The sequence below is a fragment of the Strix aluco genome, chromosome 27 (genome assembly GCF_031877795.1).
Source record: "Strix aluco isolate bStrAlu1 chromosome 27, bStrAlu1.hap1, whole genome shotgun sequence".
Classification (NCBI taxonomy): Eukaryota; Metazoa; Chordata; class Aves; order Strigiformes; family Strigidae; genus Strix; species Strix aluco.
In genome coordinates this window covers 6,297,421-6,315,035 of record NC_133957.1, presented here as the reverse complement: position 1 = coordinate 6,315,035, position 17,615 = coordinate 6,297,421, and the positions used below count along the sequence as shown (strand labels likewise).

Here is a 17,615-nt window from a genome sequence, read left to right as displayed (position 1 = left end):
GCTCCCCACAGGGAATCCTGCCACAGGCACCCAACACACATTCCAGCCCGTGGCAGAGAAGCCCATTGGCGAAGAGCTGGCAGGGTGTGGAGACGCACCAGCAGGAGCAGGGAGGGCAGTTTGGCAGTTTGGGCGCCAGGTACTGCACAGGTATCAAACCCTTTTCCCGGCCTGGCTCCTGCATGAGAGGATTCTCTGCCCATGGGCGCTGGGGCAGGTGAAACCCCAGCTGAGGGAGAGGGACCGTGGCTCAGCTCTCAGCAGCACCTGTTTTAGTGGAGGGACACAAAATCCCCGCTGCCATGGAAATGTGCCCACATGAGCAGCCGCCTGGATGGGCCCTTCTCCAGGCCAGGAGCTCGACCATGGCTTTTGGTTGCATCACACATCTTGTGGGGCTGCTTTCTCCATCCCCTTGGCCCTCTAACAGCGCTGAGGGAAAGGTGCCCTCATCCTCATTGCTCCCAGCCCTCCTGTACCTGCCCACAAGTCCTGCCCCACACACAACCCAAACTGACATCCCTGGCAAGGCAGCAGGAGGGCAGGGGTGGGAGCTGGAGGGGAGCAGAAGGATGGGGGCCCAGGGCTGCCACGGGTCTGCAAAGCAGCAGGAACAGCCCATCGAGATGGGTCCTGGCAGAGCATGAGGAGAGGGAATCCCAGCCCCATGTGTCCAGAAAGTGGCTCTTCACTCTGTGCTGGGGCACTGGGGAGCAGAGCTGCCTCCTAAGCACTGGGGGAGAGAATCCACAGGCCACGATCCCCCCTGGTCTGGCTGGGGTGTTCAGGGCCCTGTGGTCACCTTAGGCTCACTTCTGTGAGCCAAAAGCCCAGGGCTTCCCCTGACATGGCAGCTCTGTCATGGCCTCTGCACTGTGGGACCAGCGTGGCTGAGTTAGGGCCTGGGGGAAAGAGCAGCTGGAACCCTCAGGAGAGGAGATGGGTGCTCCCACTGGGGTACATCATGGGACCTATCAGAGAGACATTTTGAGTAGAAACTGCCTGTGGCCAGCAGGATGGAAATATTTCTGTCACTAAGATTATTCCCCAGGGACCATGGGCTCTCGCAGCCCAACAGCCTGACCCTGAGTCTACTGTCCCTGGGACACAGCCCTTCCCTACCACTGTGTCTTTGTTCTCTGCTCCCCCGACCAGCCTCAGGATGATGCCCTGACACCTGGCAGGCAAGGAGATGCTCTGGGTCAAAGCCCCCAGAGACTTTTAATAAGAACAAATAAGGATGCACAGCATAAAAATGGGAATAAAAATAGAGGAAACTCCAGGCGATTTCTGCTGCCCATGGGTCAAGGGAGTCGGTTTTCCGGTCCTCACGGCCCTCCCAGCTGCACAGACCTCTCCTCCCTCCCAGCTGCACCCAGCTGCAGGGCAGGGATGGGCTCTCCTGGTCTGGGGCTCAGGGACTGTTGTGTACCAAACTACAGTGTCACAGCTGTTGTGTCCTCATGGGGATGTGCCACAGACACCTCTTCAGCATCATCATAGCCCATGCTCCCCGGGAACAGGGACGAGGTGTCTCCTTCAGCTCCAGGGACCTCGGCGCTTCTCTGGGAGCATGGGGTGACCCCTGCAAGCAACAAGGCCAGATGTTTCAGTTCACCCCTTGGGGTCTGTACCCCACCATCCTCCCTGCTCCTCACCACATTCAGCTCCTTCTCCCACCTCCAGGCCTTTCAAGGAAAACTCCTGGGGCAGGTTCCCCCATCCCTGGAGATTTGGGTGTCAGTACAGTAGTGACATGGGGGGCACTGGGGATGGCACCCTAGGAACAGGCAGTGCTGTCTTTCCCTCTCACCTCTGGGTGCATCACCGGGGCCTGCTCCCTCCTCTGGCATCCTGGGTATTTCCCACTGTCCATCCCCCAAATCAGAAACCTCGCTGGCATCATCATAGCCATCTTCTGGGTGATCTCTGGGCAGGACAAGGACATCTGAAAGGAGAGGGGAGCTGGTGACAGTGAGAAGATATGTCCTGCAGAGCAGAGGACAGGAGGATGCGCAGGGACACAGGGCTGAGACACTGGGGTTGGCAGCACCACAGGAGATGGTCATGTCCTCCCCATCTCCAATGGTGACACTCAGTGACCCCTCTGTCCACATCACGTGTCTGCAGGGAGATCAACCCCTTCCTGCCTCCGTTACCTGGTGCTGATCCCAGACCATCCTCCTCCTCGCTGACCCCAGGGTAGGGCTGCAGCTGGGTCAGGGACTGCTCTGAAGAGGAGCCTGGAGAGCAGCACAGTGGGTGTTATGGAGCAAGTCCCACTGACCTGGCTCATGGTCAGCGCTGCTGGGGAAGGGGGACCCACAGAGCTGGGACTGCATGGGGAGGAGGGCTGGGAATTCACCCTGTTGCCCCAGGACAAACTCTGTCCCAAAAGTGCTCCAGATTTGCCCTAGGACAGTCCCTTCCCTCACTCCTCAGGTGCCACATGGGGTGCAGATGCAGGAAGAGAGGGGCTGTCCAGCTGGGACAGTCAGAACTGACTGGGAGAAATCTTCTCTCTTGGGCCCAGGACCTGGATGCTCTCCCCACAGACCCCACGCTCCAAGCACCAGAGGGACCATGGACTGGGGGGGCTTCAGGGGATCAGCTCTGGGTTGGGGCCAGGGGAAAGGGTTCTGCAGATGTGCCTTCAGGGAGGACCCACACCCACCTGAGTGACCAAACCTGGCCTGCTTCTCCAAAGCTGAGTTGTAACCAATCTCCTCATATACGGCCTCGAGGAAGGGCTCCTGAGCTCTCCTGGAGCCTGGGGACAGAAGCAGGGCTAGCACAGGGACAAGCAAAGGGGCAATGGGTTCACACTGTGTTCCCCAAAAGCAGTTCCTTGGGCCAGCCCAGGACTGCTCTGAGAGCACAGCCCCACTGTGCTGCCCAGGCACGGCTGCCACATCTCCTGTTAGGGCAACATCGCTGTGGAGATCCTCTGGGGCAGCATAACCATCGCATCATCCCTTTGAAGACAGCCCTCATGCCCCTCTGGCCCCTGGGTCATGCCCCCCTTATCTCACCCTGGAGCAGCTCCCACACTTCCTCTGCACCTGGAGTTTGCCCCTGTCTGCCCCATGGGTCCATAGTAGGGCCCCTGTCCTGGAGGTGGGCAGGCCTGGGCAGAGGGACAGGCTTGGGGCCTAACACCATGGTGATGGACCCTGCTGCCCCGCACTCCTCCTACCATCTCCCTTGCCCCAGAGCCCCCTCCAGCACTACCTAGAGCACTGTCAGCCTTGGCCATCCCCACTCTGCCATTTGTCTCCTCACCCCATTGCTAGCTCCCCCAACCTCTGGGCTCTCTCCAGCCCTTGCTGCTGGTGGCCCATGGACAGGCACTCAGTGGGGCAGCACATGTGAAGGTGGCAGCACAGTCTCATCCCCCCACTCTGCTTGTGTCCCTCACTGACGACCCTCGCTGACAAGCCCCCCAGCACCCCACAGTCCTTCCAGGAGGTATCTCCCCCTGGGACCTCTGGGGAAGGACCCACCTCTCTGCACAGCCCTGGTGCTCAGCACTTGCCAAGCCAGGAGGGCCAGGAGCAGGCAGAGAAGGGCCCCCAGGATGATGCAGATGATGATGGGCACTGAGACTCTCCCGCTGCTGGTCTGACGGCCTCGGGTGGGAACTGCAGGGGAGAGAACATGGAAGGGGCAGCACCAGGCCTGGGAGAGGTGGAGGCAGCACCAGTCCTGACTCCATCACACAAGGCAGCAGAGGCTGGAGGGCCCCAGGAGTGAAGCTTCCACCCTGCTGACTAAACGACAACTCTCCCTCACACCCTGCCACCACCCCAGTGCCTCTTCCAGAGAGTTTCACACCCCAGCAAGGATCCCCTTCCATCCATCTGTGAGTCACAGCCTGTCCCTGGGGATACTCAGCCCCAGGGGGAGGACAACTTACCTGCTCGGGGTGGGGATGTTGCCATCCTGGGTTTAGCTGCAGAGGAGGAAAAGGAGAGCGGGCCTGAGACAGTGGGTGTGCGGGGAGCCTCGTCCCCAGTACACCATGGGGATGTCTGTAGATGTCCCTGACACATCCAACCCAAATTGCCCCTCCTGTAGTGCCCACAAGGGAGGCCAGGCCAGGGCCAAGCGCCTCTGCTCTGGGAGACAGGCAGGATGGCACAGGCAGTCCAGGGGATAGCCCTGAGTCTGCAGGTTCCCATGGGCAGTGGCCAGAGGACATTCAGTTCAACCGAGGCTACTCCCTGCCTGGCACCAGCCTCCTGCACTCTGCAGGAACATTCTTGCTCATGAGATGTCGGGGGCCATGTCAGGACCTCGTAGACTAAAGGTCTTCTCCAGCTCCCTGCCAATGCCCAACCAAGGGGTCCCAGCCCTGCCTCTCACCTGAGCAGCGCACGGCAGCATCTTCTTTATGCCGGCAAGCACCACCATCCCCAGGCCGGGCCCAGCAGTCCTGCAGGGATGGCTCCGTCCCTTGGCACGCCACCTGCTCCAGCCAGATGGGGCCCATCCCCATCCCAAATGCAGCCTCATGCAGGGCAGACACCGCAGGGCCACAGTCCAGCTGCCTGCATGCCACCTCGGCATCCTGCATGTCCCAGGAGTTGTCACAAACTGTCCCCCAGGAGCCACGGTGCCAGATCTCCACTCTGCCAGAGCACCCATCCTCACCGCCCACAGCACGAATCTTCTCCCTGGCTGGACAAGGCAAAGACCTCCCATGGCACCAGGACAGCAGGCAGAGCCCTGCCAGACACAGTGGGGCAACTCCTTACCTGTGCAGCTCGTGGAGTTGGGGCATGGGGCCAATGGGGCCAGGGGCATTTCTGGGCGTCCCCCTGAAGAAGGAAACACTGTGGTGAAGGGGCTGGTTTGGGGGATCATGCAGACGAGAGAGGGGCTGAGCTCTGCTTGGGCCTCCCTGTACCATCTTGGTCATGGCAGCAACTGAACTGCGGTCATCCAGGGGACACGCACAGGACTGTGGGGGGACCCCGAGTGCTCAGCCCCAAGAGCTCCCTGGTTCACAGCACAGCAGTAGCTTGTCTATGGAGGGGAGGCTCTTCTGAAACCTGTCTGGTCTCTTCTGAGAGAAGAGACTCCCCCTGGCACTGCTGGAAATCTGGGTGGCAACTGCTGCTGGACGTGTGTGGCTGTGGTCATGTTTGTGCCACTGGCAGCTGAATGGTCTGACATGGAAAGGAAAAGCCCCTCCAAGCTCTTTCTCTGTGCTTGGCCATGGCCAGTGGGGAGCAGGAGCTGGGGTGACATGAGTACCCCAGAGGATAAAAGTTACCTTTGCAGGTGATGTTGGTCTCCTCTCGCAGGTCTTGGCATGACTGTGGGTTCCAGGGAGTGGAGGGACACTGCCAGAAGGAGCTGGTTCTCTCCCCACACTGCACGCGATCCAGCCAGGCAGGGCCAGACACCCTACCAGAGGGCTGGCGTCTTTCCAGGGATCCTCCATCCCCACAGCCCAGCTCCTTGCACACCAGCGTCACCGTGTCAGGAGTCATTGAGTTCGAGCAAACGCTCCCCCATGTCCCGTTGTAGAAAACCTGCAGGCGCCCAGAGCAGCCGTCACTGTTCTCCAGCCTCAGGGCCATGAACTCTGGGAGGAAAAGGCCCCAAAAGGGGGAACAGGCTGCCCTGGGGTTTTGGGAGCCAGGACAGCTCAGCACCCCCAGGCCCTCAGTCAGGCAGGGTCAGGGTCACATGTCCTCTTTGCACCCAGGGGCAGAGAGAAGTCCCTGATGGACAGACACCCCTGCCCTTCCCACTAACCCTCGGGGATGGCTGAGCTCCCCAGGACCCCCAGTGGGACTGAGGGTGCCCATGCATGGGTGTCCACAGGATGGGCTCTGGTAGGAGCTCAGAGGCAGCCAGGGACAGCCTCAGCCATGCCCGCCTCTCCCCACGTCCTGGTCTCCCCAGGAACCAGGCTCCCACCACAGCTCCTGGCAGAGACCTGAGCAGATGACTCCCGCATCCTCTTTGTGCCTGCAGTCGTGCTGCCCCCAGGGCCCAGCCGGGCAGTCCCAGAGAGCAGCTTCGGTCCCAGAGCAGTTCACACCATCCAGCCAGATCTGCCCGGAGCCTTCCCCGAACCGAGCAGAGCCGACTGCCTCCACTGCCCCTCCGCAGCCCAGCTGGTGGCAGATGATGGTGGCATCAGACAGGTCCCAGCCATCGTCGCAGACAGTCCCCCACATGCCCTGGTAGTAGATCTCCACTCTCCCTGCGCAGCGCCCGGCCCCATTCACCAGACGCAGCCACCGGCTCTCTGCAGTGGGTACAAACCCCAGTTGGTGCCAGGGACTGCCTGCCCACACAGACCATCACCTGGGGAGCCTGCAGAGTGCCACTCACCCCCACAAATGACTCCCACATCCTCCACAACCCCTGCCGCCAGCGCGCTCTCAGGCAGGGAGGTGTTGCAGAGGCTCAGGTTGGTCTCATGCCCTGCACACCGGACCCCTCGCAGCCCCACGGGGCCCGTCCCTCGCTCATGCTTTGGGGGGTTGTAGGCTGTCCCGGCCTCCCCACACCGCAGCTGCCGGCACACCACACTGGCCTCCTGCATGTCCCACTGGTTGTCCAGGACTCTGCCCCACGCCCCATCCTGGAAGATCTCCACTCGTCCATCGCAGCGGCTCCCTCCACCCACCAGCCTCAGGGATCCAAACATGGCCAAGCCTGGGGAGAGCAGAGATGCCACAGCCATGGGTGGCACTGGGAGCATGGCACCCTTCAGGGAGGGGGGTGAGGGGGGATTTCCCCACCAAACTGGACAAGATTGAGCCTTGTGCTGAGGAGAAGCGAGGGTAAAGCCTGGGCCCTCTCTGCAGCTCACACCCAGGTCTGATGCTGCTGGGGGCACCCAGGCAGCTCCTGCTGGGTGGTGGGATGAGGCTCTGCAGGGCTCTCTGTGGGGATGGGATGTGGGTGTCTGCAGCCAGAGGGATGGGACAGAGCCCTGCAGCCCTGTCTCGAGCTACTTGCACAGTACGAGAACAGAGAAGCCCAGGCCTGGTGGTGGCACTGGGGCCTAAGCCACTGCCCTGGGTCAGATGCCTGCCTCTGTTCAGTCCTCAGCTCTCCCAAAGTGGAGTGCTCACTCTGAGCAGGGAAAAACCTCCAGATGGCTCCTGGGGAAGCCAGGGTTTCTCCGGGGAGAAAGTCAGCCTGGTATGGCCATGGGACCCCTGATCTGGGTGGCCATGTTGCACACAAATGACAGATGGATTTAATGCAGCATTCTTCTGGCACTCACCTGAGCAAATGACAGCAGCAGTGTTCCCTTGGGAGCATGGTGAGGCCCCCAGGGTGGTCACTGGGCACTGCTGCAGGTGGGCTTCAGTCCCGTCACAGTGGAATGAGTCTCTCCAGACAGGGCCAGTCTCTCTCCCAAAATGCTCTCCTCCAGGAATGGACTCAGCAAACCCGCAGTTGAGTTGCCGACAGAGAATGTGGGCATCCGAGAGATCCCAGCGGGAGGCACAGAGGGTCCCCCACGTCCCCAGCACCTGGACCTCCACCCTCCCTGCACACACTGTGCTGCCATTCACCAGCCTGAACCCTGTGTACTCTGGGGAGAGAGGAGGACGAAAGAGGGTGGATTGGTGCTCTTGTACCCTCTGTAGCTGGCAGAGAGGCCAGAGGGACAACATGCCCTTGTTCTCCTTCTGCACTATTTTCATGCTGCAGACAACCCCATCCACCCCTCCTGTCCTCACCCACGGCCAGGCACGGCCCTTGCTCTGTTACCCAGCCTCCACCACAGCCCCAGTTTTCAACACCCCTCCCTGTGTCCTTACGTGTGCAGGTGACAACAGCACTGTTTGCGTGGGTGCAGGGCTGGTCCTTGGGCGAATCCTTGGGGCAGGAGGCAAGGAGAGATTCATTCCCCACACACTGTAGCTCTCCATCCCAGATGGGACCCACCGCTTCTCCAAAGGGACTTCCTCCAGGGACAGGCAGGGCTGCGCCGCACTGCAGCTCCCTGCAGAGCACGTCAGCAGCTTTGGGACCAAAGTGGGAATCACAGACAGTTTTCCACTGGCCCCTGTCATGGATCTGCACACATCCTGAGCAGTGGCTCTTCCCTTCCACCAGACGGACAAATCCTGGAAAAAACGCAAAACAGTTGGGAGTTCCCAGAGCCCTCTGGCAGTTACACGCCCACATTCCACATCACCTCCAAGCCATGACCAATTCACCCATTGCACATCCCAGAGGAAGCTGCTGGGGGGGTGTTGGTGACACAAACACATCAAGGCCCCCTTGCACCCCTTCACTACACCATCACAGCACTGTCCTGGTTTCGACCAGGATAGAGTTAACTTCCCTTGGGCTGAGAGGGAGAACAGCTAGAGGGCCGGGTCCCGATCAATCATTGGAGTATTTCATACTATGTGACGTCATGCTCAGTGTATATAGGCGGATGAGGGCTCTCTCTATTGCGCTCTATTCGGCTTTCCAGGTCCGTGTTGCGGGATTTTCTGGTGCACTCGGATTGCTGCTGGGGGGTGGGCTGCATACCTATCGCCGTGCTCGGTAAGCCACTGCTGCATTTTACCCGTGTTTGGACTCACTACTATTACTGTTGTTTTCTTGTTACTTTTAGTAAATCTTTTTTTTTATTTTTATTCAACCTACGAATTTTCTTCTTTTTGTCCCTCCCCTATTTCACTGGGGAGAGGGGAGGGGGAGGTAAAAGTCTGGCCACGTAGCGATTGGTTGCCAGCTTGAGTTCAAAGCACAACAAGCATTCAAGGGTATGTGTCTGTGACAGACCCACAGCAGACCCTGCTAACCATGTTGGCATCCTTGGGACCAAAGTGTGAGTCACAGACAGTTTTCCACACATCCTCATCATGGATCACTATACGTCCTCAGGAGGGGCTGTCCCCTTAGAGCAGCTGGAGAGATTCTGGAGCAACCAAAAACCCCTGAGAGTTCCCACAGCCCTCTGGCAATACCCTGACTGATCTCCAAGGTGGCCCCAGGCAAAAAGCCCTACGACATCCCCAGCTGCTCTCAGGGGGTGCTGATGGCACAAACACATCAGCCCCCACCCTGCTGCTCCTCAGAAATCAGCACAGCACTTGTGGGCTTGCTTCCCTTACAACAGCCACAGCCACAGGAATCTCTCAGAGAAATTGCTGTTGCCCCAGAGACCTTGGGCTGCCCAGTACTGGTCCCTGGGCACTGTGACACCCAGAGCACTTGGGGTTCAGGGAAACGGGCCCGGATGCTTTTGGTTGCTGCAGCTTGCTCTGCCCCACTGAGCTCAGGGCCAGGCATGAGGAACCCCTAGTTGTCTCAAAAAGTGCTCCCTGTTCCCAAAGGGGTCTTGGGCTGTTGGGGCACTGCTGATGGATGGGACACATCACAGGGCAAAAGTACAGTGAGGCTGTAACTGCAAGCGGTGGCTGTGCCACCACCCTGCTCAGGTGCCTACCCAGGAAAGAGGTTCTCATCCTCGGCCAGAGTGCACTGCTGGGCATACATGTCCCTGCCCATGGCTGGGCAGAAGGCAGGAGAGTGGACAGAAGAGCAGCCCTGGGCTTACACGAGCTCCCAGTGCAAGGGCAGGCACAGAGGAGAGACAGTAAGTTCTGACAAATCCCCCGTGGCACCAAGCAGGTCAGCACTGCCTGGACAGGGCCATGTGCCCATGCTCAGGCTCTCATGGGGTGACCTGGGAGAGGAACGAGGTGCCACGTGCCACCCTGCTCTTCTACCCAAGCCCAGCGCTTCTCCTCTCCAAGCAACCCCTTTGCTTCAGCCAAGGGACTTGTGTCTGCAAGAGGGAATAACCCAACAGCATCTATCCATCTCATGCCCTTGGCCAGCACTGTGGGTGGCCTCATGAGTCACTTGTGGTGCCTCTGTCATTGGGGCACCTGGCCCTCAGCACTGACAGACAGGTCCTGGGTGAACAGGAGAAGAAAGATGGGAATCAACAGACAGTGCAGGACAGGGATGGAGGGTTTATCTGCGGCAGCTCAGGGGCCAGGCATGGTAAGGGCAACTCTGGGCAGGTTCCCACTGGCCTTTCCTCGGGGACTGGGGACACCAGTAATGACAGTGCCAGCTCAGCAGTGTGACCAGCCACATTGAGCAGTGCTCTTGTGCCTGACGGTTGATCCCTGAGGGCACAGCCACATTCCTTCCACAATCCCAACCCCAGAGATAGAGAATAGCTTGTCCCCTTACCGGAACACATCACTCCAGCGTCAAAAAGATGATCACAGTTATGTTCACCCCATCCTCTGTGTGTGCAGTCAGACAGGGCAGATTCGGTGCCTTTGCAGTCAACCTCATGCATCCAAATGGGGCCAGATCCTGGCCCAAAGTGTCCATACTGAGGAGCTCCAACAGCAGACCCACAGATCAGCTGCTTACAAACAACTGCTGCATCATTTATGTCCCAATAGTCACCACACACGGTCCCCCACTGGCCCTGTTGTTTCACCTCCACTCTCCCAGCACAGCGACTGCCGCCATCCGCCAGCCTCACCTCCACAGCACCTTCAAACAATGAAACAGGAACAGTCAGGACAACGCTGAGCCCCAGCACTGTGGGTCTGGGGGAAGCCCTGTCCAGGTGGAGTCAGAGGTACCAGGGTGGGAGCCCACTCCCCTCCAGGCTGTTCTCAGGGCACTTCAGGGGACCCTTCTATCCTCAGGGGCTGTGCAAGGCTGGGGTGCCCAGCTCTGGCCCTGATAGGTCATTTGTGGCCCCACAGTCTTTGGCACTTCCTCCCAGCTCAACAGCCCCTTGCCCCTGGCCCATGCCCACCCAGAGCACCTGCTTGTCCCCAGAGAGCACCCTGAAAACAGACCTGTCCCGACCATGGCCCCCCCAAGCATACACAGTTGCTCCTCCCTAGACTCCCCAGCTCCCCTGGACCACAGCCTGACCTGGGCCCCTCCCAACTCATCCTCCACCCTCAGGCCTTGCTGTGTCCACTCTGCAGCAACATGATGGTCTCAGCAAGGCCTCCCAACCCATGCCCCTCCTTGTCCTTGGGCATCAGCCCAGCCCTGCCCTTGTCTAGGATCCCCCAGGACAGCCACCTCCTTGTGAGCCTGTGGGAACAGACACCCCACTTCCCTTGCCTCCACAAGCACAAACTACCCCTGCTGATACTGGGTCTCACCCTGACTCCAGGGCAAGACTGAACAGCCCACACCCCTTCCCAGGTACCCCTGAGGCTGGCTGTGCCTCTGGGATAACAGAGCAAAGAGCCACCAGTTAAGCCACCACCAGCTCACAAGGAACAGAGCTGGCAGAGCCTGGGCTCCAGGAAGGGTGCCCAAGGATGGCAAAACCATGGACACACCCAGCCACTAACGGCCATAAAAGTTGGAGCCCTGGAAACAGAAAAGCCCTTCTCCCATTCAGAGAAGCACAGGGTCAACGAACTTGTTCACCTTCTACCACTTGTCACATTGACACATGGGAAGAAGCCCCATTTCCAGAGGGATCCCTGTGGTGCTCCTTGGCCCCAGCACATTGTAAGAGCACGGCCAGCATTGACCCCTGCACAACTGCACCCAGAGGAGCAGCTACAGTAATTAAGGGGACACAGTCCCTCTGTCCCCCTCCTGAACCTTTCTGCAGCCCTGCACCAAATTCCTGAGGACAGAACAGAAGTGGGACATTGGCTTCTGTCTCTTTTCCTGCATAACTGAACACTGCAGAAGACAACATCACCCCTCCTGGTCTCATGCCAAGGCCAACACGGTCCCTGCCCTGCTTCCCTGCCCCCAGCACAGCCCCAGTGTTCAACACCCCTCCCTGAGTCCTTACCTGTGCAGCTGACAACAGCGCTGTTTGCGTGTGTGCAGGGCTGGTCCCTGGGGGACCCCCTGGGGCAGGAGGCGAGGAGGGATTCATTCCCCACACACTGCAGCTCTCCATCCCAGATGGGACCCACCCCTTCTCCAAAGGGACTTCCTCCAGGGACAGGCAGGGCTGCGCCACACTGCAACTCCCTGCAGAGCACGTCAGCAGCTTTGGGACCAAAGTGGGAATCACAGACAGTTTTCCACTGGCCCCTGTCATGGATCTGCACACATCCTGAGCAGTGGCTCTTCCCTTCCACCAGACGGACAAATCCTGGAAAAAACGCAAAACAGTTGGGAGTTCCCAGAGCCCTCTGGCAGTTACACGCCCACATTCCACATCACCTCCAAGCCATGACCAATTCACCCATTGCACATCCCAGAGGAAGCTGCTGGGGGGGTGTTGGTGACACAAACACATCAAGGCCCCCTTGCACCCCTTCACTACACCATCACAGCACTGTCCTGGTTTCGACCAGGATAGAGTTAACTTCCCTTGGGCTGAGAGGGAGAACAGCTAGAGGGCCGGGTCCCGATCAATCATTGGAGTATTTCATACTATGTGACGTCATGCTCAGTGTATATAGGCGGATGAGGGCTCTCTCTATTGCGCTCTATTCGGCTTTCCAGGTCCGTGTTGCGGGATTTTCTGGTGCACTCGGATTGCTGCTGGGGGGTGGGCTGCATACCTATCGCCGTGCTCGGTAAGCCACTGCTGCATTTTACCCGTGTTTGGACTCACTACTATTACTGTTGTTTTCTTGTTACTTTTAGTAAATCTTTTTTTTTATTTTTATTCAACCTACGAATTTTCTTCTTTTTGTCCCTCCCCTATTTCACTGGGGAGAGGGGAGGGGGAGGTGAAAGTCTGGCCACGTAGCGATTGGTTGCCAGCTTGAGTTCAAAGCACAACAAGCATTCAAGGGTATGTGTCTGTGACAGACCCACAGCAGACCCTGCTAACCATGTTGGCATCCTTGGGACCAAAGTGTGAGTCACAGACAGTTTTCCACACATCCTCATCATGGATCACTATACGTCCTCAGGAGGGGCTGTCCCCTTAGAGCAGCTGGAGAGATTCTGGAGCAACCAAAAACCCCTGAGAGTTCCCACAGCCCTCTGGCAATACCCTGACTGATCTCCAAGGTGGCCCCAGGCAAAAAGCCCTACGACATCCCCAGCTGCTCTCAGGGGGTGCTGATGGCACAAACACATCAGCCCCCACCCTGCTGCTCCTCAGAAATCAGCACAGCACTTGTGGGCTTGCTTCCCTTACAACAGCCACAGCCACAGGAATCTCTCAGAGAAATTGCTGTTGCCCCAGAGACCTTGGGCTGCCCAGTACTGGTCCCTGGGCACTGTGACACCCAGAGCACTTGGGGTTCAGGGAAACGGGCCCGGATGCTTTTGGTTGCTGCAGCTTGCTCTGCCCCACTGAGCTCAGGGCCAGGCATGAGGAACCCCTAGTTGTCTCAAAAAGTGCTCCCTGTTCCCAAAGGGGTCTTGGGCTGTTGGGGCACTGCTGATGGATGGGACACATCACAGGGCAAAAGTACAGTGAGGCTGTAACTGCAAGCGGTGGCTGTGCCACCACCCTGCTCAGGTGCCTACCCAGGAAAGAGGTTCTCATCCTCGGCCAGAGTGCACTGCTGGGCATACATGTCCCTGCCCATGGCTGGGCAGAAGGCAGGAGAGTGGACAGAAGAGCAGCCCTGGGCTTACACGAGCTCCCGGTGCAAGGGCAGGCACAGAGGAGAGACAGTAAGTTCTGACAAATCCCCCGTGGCACCAAGCAGGTCAGCACTGCCTGGACAGGGCCATGTGCCCATGCTCAGGCTCTCATGGGGTGACCTGGGAGAGGAACGAGGTGCCACGTGCCACCCTGCTCTTCTACCCAAGCCCAGCGCTTCTCCTCTCCAAGCAACCCCTTTGCTTCAGCCAAGGGACTTGTGTCTGCAAGAGGGAATAACCCAACAGCATCTATCCATCTCATGCCCTTGGCCAGCACTGTGGGTGGCCTCATGAGTCACTTGTGGTGCCTCTGTCATTGGGGCACCTGGCCCTCAGCACTGACAGACAGGTCCTGGGTGAACAGGAGAAGAAAGATGGGAATCAACAGACAGTGCAGGACAGGGATGGAGGGTTTATCTGCGGCAGCTCAGGGGCCAGGCATGGTAAGGGCAACTCTGGGCAGGTTCCCACTGGCCTTTCCTCGGGGACTGGGGACACCAGTAATGTCAGTGCCAGCTCAGCAGTGTGACCAGCCACATTGAGCAGTGCTCTTGTGCCTGACGGTTGATCCCTGAGGGCACAGCCACATTCCTTCCACAATCCCAACCCCAGAGATAGAGAATAGCTTGTCCCCTTACCGGAACACATCACTCCAGCGTCAAAAAGATGATCACAGTTATGTTCACCCCATCCTCTGTGTGTGCAGTCAGACAGGGCAGATTCGGTGCCTTTGCAGTCAACCTCATGCATCCAAATGGGGCCAGATCCTGGCCCAAAGTGTCCATACTGAGGAGCTCCAACAGCAGACCCACAGATCAGCTGCTTACAAACAACTGCCGCATCATTTATGTCCCAATAGTCACCACACACGGTCCCCCACTGGCCCTGTTGTTTCACCTCCACTCTCCCAGCACAGCGACTGCCGCCATCCGCCAGCCTCACCTCCACAGCACCTTCAAACAATGAAACAGGAACAGTCAGGACAACGCTGAGCCCCAGCACTGTGGGTCTGGGGGAAGCCCTGTCCAGGTGGAGTCAGAGGTACCAGGGTGGGAGCCCACTCCCCTCCAGGCTGTTCTCAGGGCACTTCAGGGGACCCTTCTATCCTCAGGGGCTGTGCAAGGCTGGGGTGCCCAGCTCTGGCCCTGATAGGTCATTTGTGGCCCCACAGTCTTTGGCACTTCCTCCCAGCTCAACAGCCCCTTGCCCCTGGCCCATGCCCACCCAGAGCACCTGCTTGTCCCCAGAGAGCACCCTGAAAACAGACCTGTCCCGACCATGGCCCCCCCAAGCATACACAGTTGCTCCTCCCTAGACTCCCCAGCTCCCCTGGACCACAGCCTGACCTGGGCCCCTCCCAACTCATCCTCCACCCTCAGGCCTTGCTGTGTCCACTCTGCAGCAACATGATGGTCTCAGCAAGGCCTCCCAACCCATGCCCCTCCTTGTCCTTGGGCATCAGCCCAGCCCTGCCCTTGTCTAGGATCCCCCAGGACAGCCACCTCCTTGTGAGCCTGTGGGAACAGACACCCCACTTCCCTTGCCTCCACAAGCACAAACTACCCCTGCTGATACTGGGTCTCACCCTGACTCCAGGGCAAGACTGAACAGCCCACACCCCTTCCCAGGTACCCCTGAGGCTGGCTGTGCCTCTGGGATAACAGAGCAAAGAGCCACCAGTTAAGCCACCACCAGCTCACAAGGAACAGAGCTGGCAGAGCCTGGGCTCCAGGAAGGGTGCCCAAGGATGGCAAAACCATGGACACACCCAGCCACTAACGGCCATAAAAGTTGGAGCCCTGGAAACAGAAAAGCCCTTCTCCCATTCAGAGAAGCACAGGGTCAACGAACTTGTTCACCTTCTACCACTTGTCACATTGACACATGGGAAGAAGCCCCATTTCCAGAGGGATCCCTGTGGTGCTCCTTGGCCCCAGCACATTGTAAGAGCACGGCCAGCATTGACCCCTGCACAACTGCACCCAGAGGAGCAGCTACAGTAATTAAGGGGACACAGTCCCTCTGTCCCCCTCCTGAACCTTTCTGCAGCCCTGCACCAAATTCCTGAGGACAGAACAGAAGTGGGACATTGGCTTCTGTCTCTTTTCCTGCATAACTGAACACTGCAGAAGACAACATCACCCCTCCTGGTCTCATGCCAAGGCCAACACGGTCCCTGCCCTGCTTCCCTGCCCCCAGCACAGCCCCAGTGTTCAACACCCCTCCCTGAGTCCTTACCTGTGCAGCTGACAACAGCGCTGTTTGCGTGTGTGCAGGGCTGGTCCCTGGGGGACCCCCTGGGGCAGGAGGCGAGGAGGGATTCATTCCCCACACACTGCAGCTCTCCATCCCAGATGGGACCCACCCCTTCTCCAAAGGGACTTCCTCCAGGGACAGGCAGGGCTGCGCCACACTGCAACTCCCTGCAGAGCACGTCAGCAGCTTTGGGACCAAAGTGGGAATCACAGACAGTTTTCCACTGGTCCCCGTCATGGATCTGCACACGTCCTGAGCAGTGGCTCTTCCCTTCCACCAGACGGATAAATTCTAGGAAAAAATGCAAAAGAGTTGGGAGTTCCCAGAGGCCTCTGGCAGTTGCATGCCCACATGTCACATCACCTCCAAGCAAGCCGTGACCAATTCACCCATTGCACATCCCAAAGGAAGCTGCTGGGGGAGTGTTGGTGACACAACACATCCAGGCCCCCTGCACCCCTTCACTGCACCATCACAGCATTCAAGGGTGTGCGTCTGTGACAGACCCACAGCAGACCCTGCTAACCATGTTGGCATCCTTGGGACCAAAGTGTGAGTCACAGACAGTTTTCCACACATCCTCATCATGGATCACTATACGTCCTCAGGAGGGGCTGTCCCCTTAGAGCAGCTGGAGAGATTCTGGAGCAACCAAAAACCCCTGAGAGTTCCCACAGCCCTCTGGCAATACCCTGACTGATCTCCAAGGTGGCCCCAGGCAAAAAGCCCTACGACATCCCCAGCTGCTCTCAGGGGGTGCTGATGGCACAAACACATCAGCCCCCACCCTGCTGCTCCTCAGAAATCAGCACAGCACTTGTGGGCTTGCTTCCCTTACAACAGCCACAGCCACAGGAATCTCTCAGAGAAATTGCTGTTGCCCCAGAGACCTTGGGCTGCCCAGTACTGGTCCCTGGGCACTGTGACACCCAGAGCACTTGGGGTTCAGGGAAACGGGCCCAGATGCTTTTGGTTGCTGCAGCTTGCTCTGCCCCACTGAGCTCAGGGCCAGGCATGAGGAACCCCTTGGTGCCATGAAAAGCGCATCGTCTTCCCATGGGGGTCTTGAGCTGTTGGGACACTCCGGTGGATGGGACATGTCACAGGGCAAAAGTACAGTGAGGCTGTAACTACATTTGCTGGTTGTGCCACAACCCTGCTCTGGCGCCTACCCAGGAAAGAGGTTCTCATCCTCGGCCAGAGTGCACTGCTGGGCATACATGTCCCTGCCCATGGCTGGGCAGAAGGCAGGAGAGTGGACAGAAGAGCAGCCCTGGGCTTACACGAGCTCCCGGTGCAAGGGCAGGCACAGAGGAGAGACAGTAAGTTCTGACAAATCCCCCGTGGCACCAAGCAGGTCAGCACTGCCTGGACAGGGCCATGTGCCCATGCTCAGGCTCTCATGGGGTGACCTGGGAGAGGAACGAGGTGCCACGTGCCACCCTGCTCTTCTACCCAAGCCCAGCGCTTCTCCTCTCCAAGCAACCCCTTTGCTTCAGCCAAGGGACTTGTGTCTGCAAGAGGGAATAACCCAACAGCATCTATCCATCTCATGCCCTTGGCCAGCACTGTGGGTGGCCTCATGAGTCACTTGTGGTGCCTCTGTCATTGGGGCACCTGGCCCTCAGCACTGACAGACAGGTCCTGGGTGAACAGGAGAAGAAAGATGGGAATCAACAGACAGTGCAGGACAGGGATGGAGGGTTTATCTGCGGCAGCTCAGGGGCCAGGCATGGTAAGGGCAACTCTGGGCAGGTTCCCACTGGCCTTTCCTCGGGGACTGGGGACAC

At 58.6% G+C, this 17,615-nt stretch overlaps 1 protein-coding gene across 1 annotated transcript; it reads right to left on the bottom strand.

The window, feature by feature from the left end:
- Positions 1 to 1,328: 1,328 nt before the first annotated feature.
- LOC141915815 (scavenger receptor cysteine-rich type 1 protein M130-like) lies at positions 1,329 to 14,787 on the bottom strand. The gene is given in 17 exon segments (XM_074807690.1): positions 1,329 to 1,585; positions 1,814 to 1,948; positions 2,160 to 2,243; positions 2,675 to 2,770; positions 3,504 to 3,641; positions 3,917 to 3,952; positions 4,366 to 4,680; positions 4,758 to 4,820; positions 5,279 to 5,593; positions 5,951 to 6,261; positions 6,348 to 6,678; positions 7,256 to 7,570; positions 7,800 to 8,108; positions 10,204 to 10,530; positions 11,807 to 12,112; positions 14,208 to 14,570; positions 14,739 to 14,787. Coding segments are annotated over 17 exon segments (3,750 nt in total).
- Between the last annotated feature and the right edge of the window lie 2,828 nt (positions 14,788 to 17,615).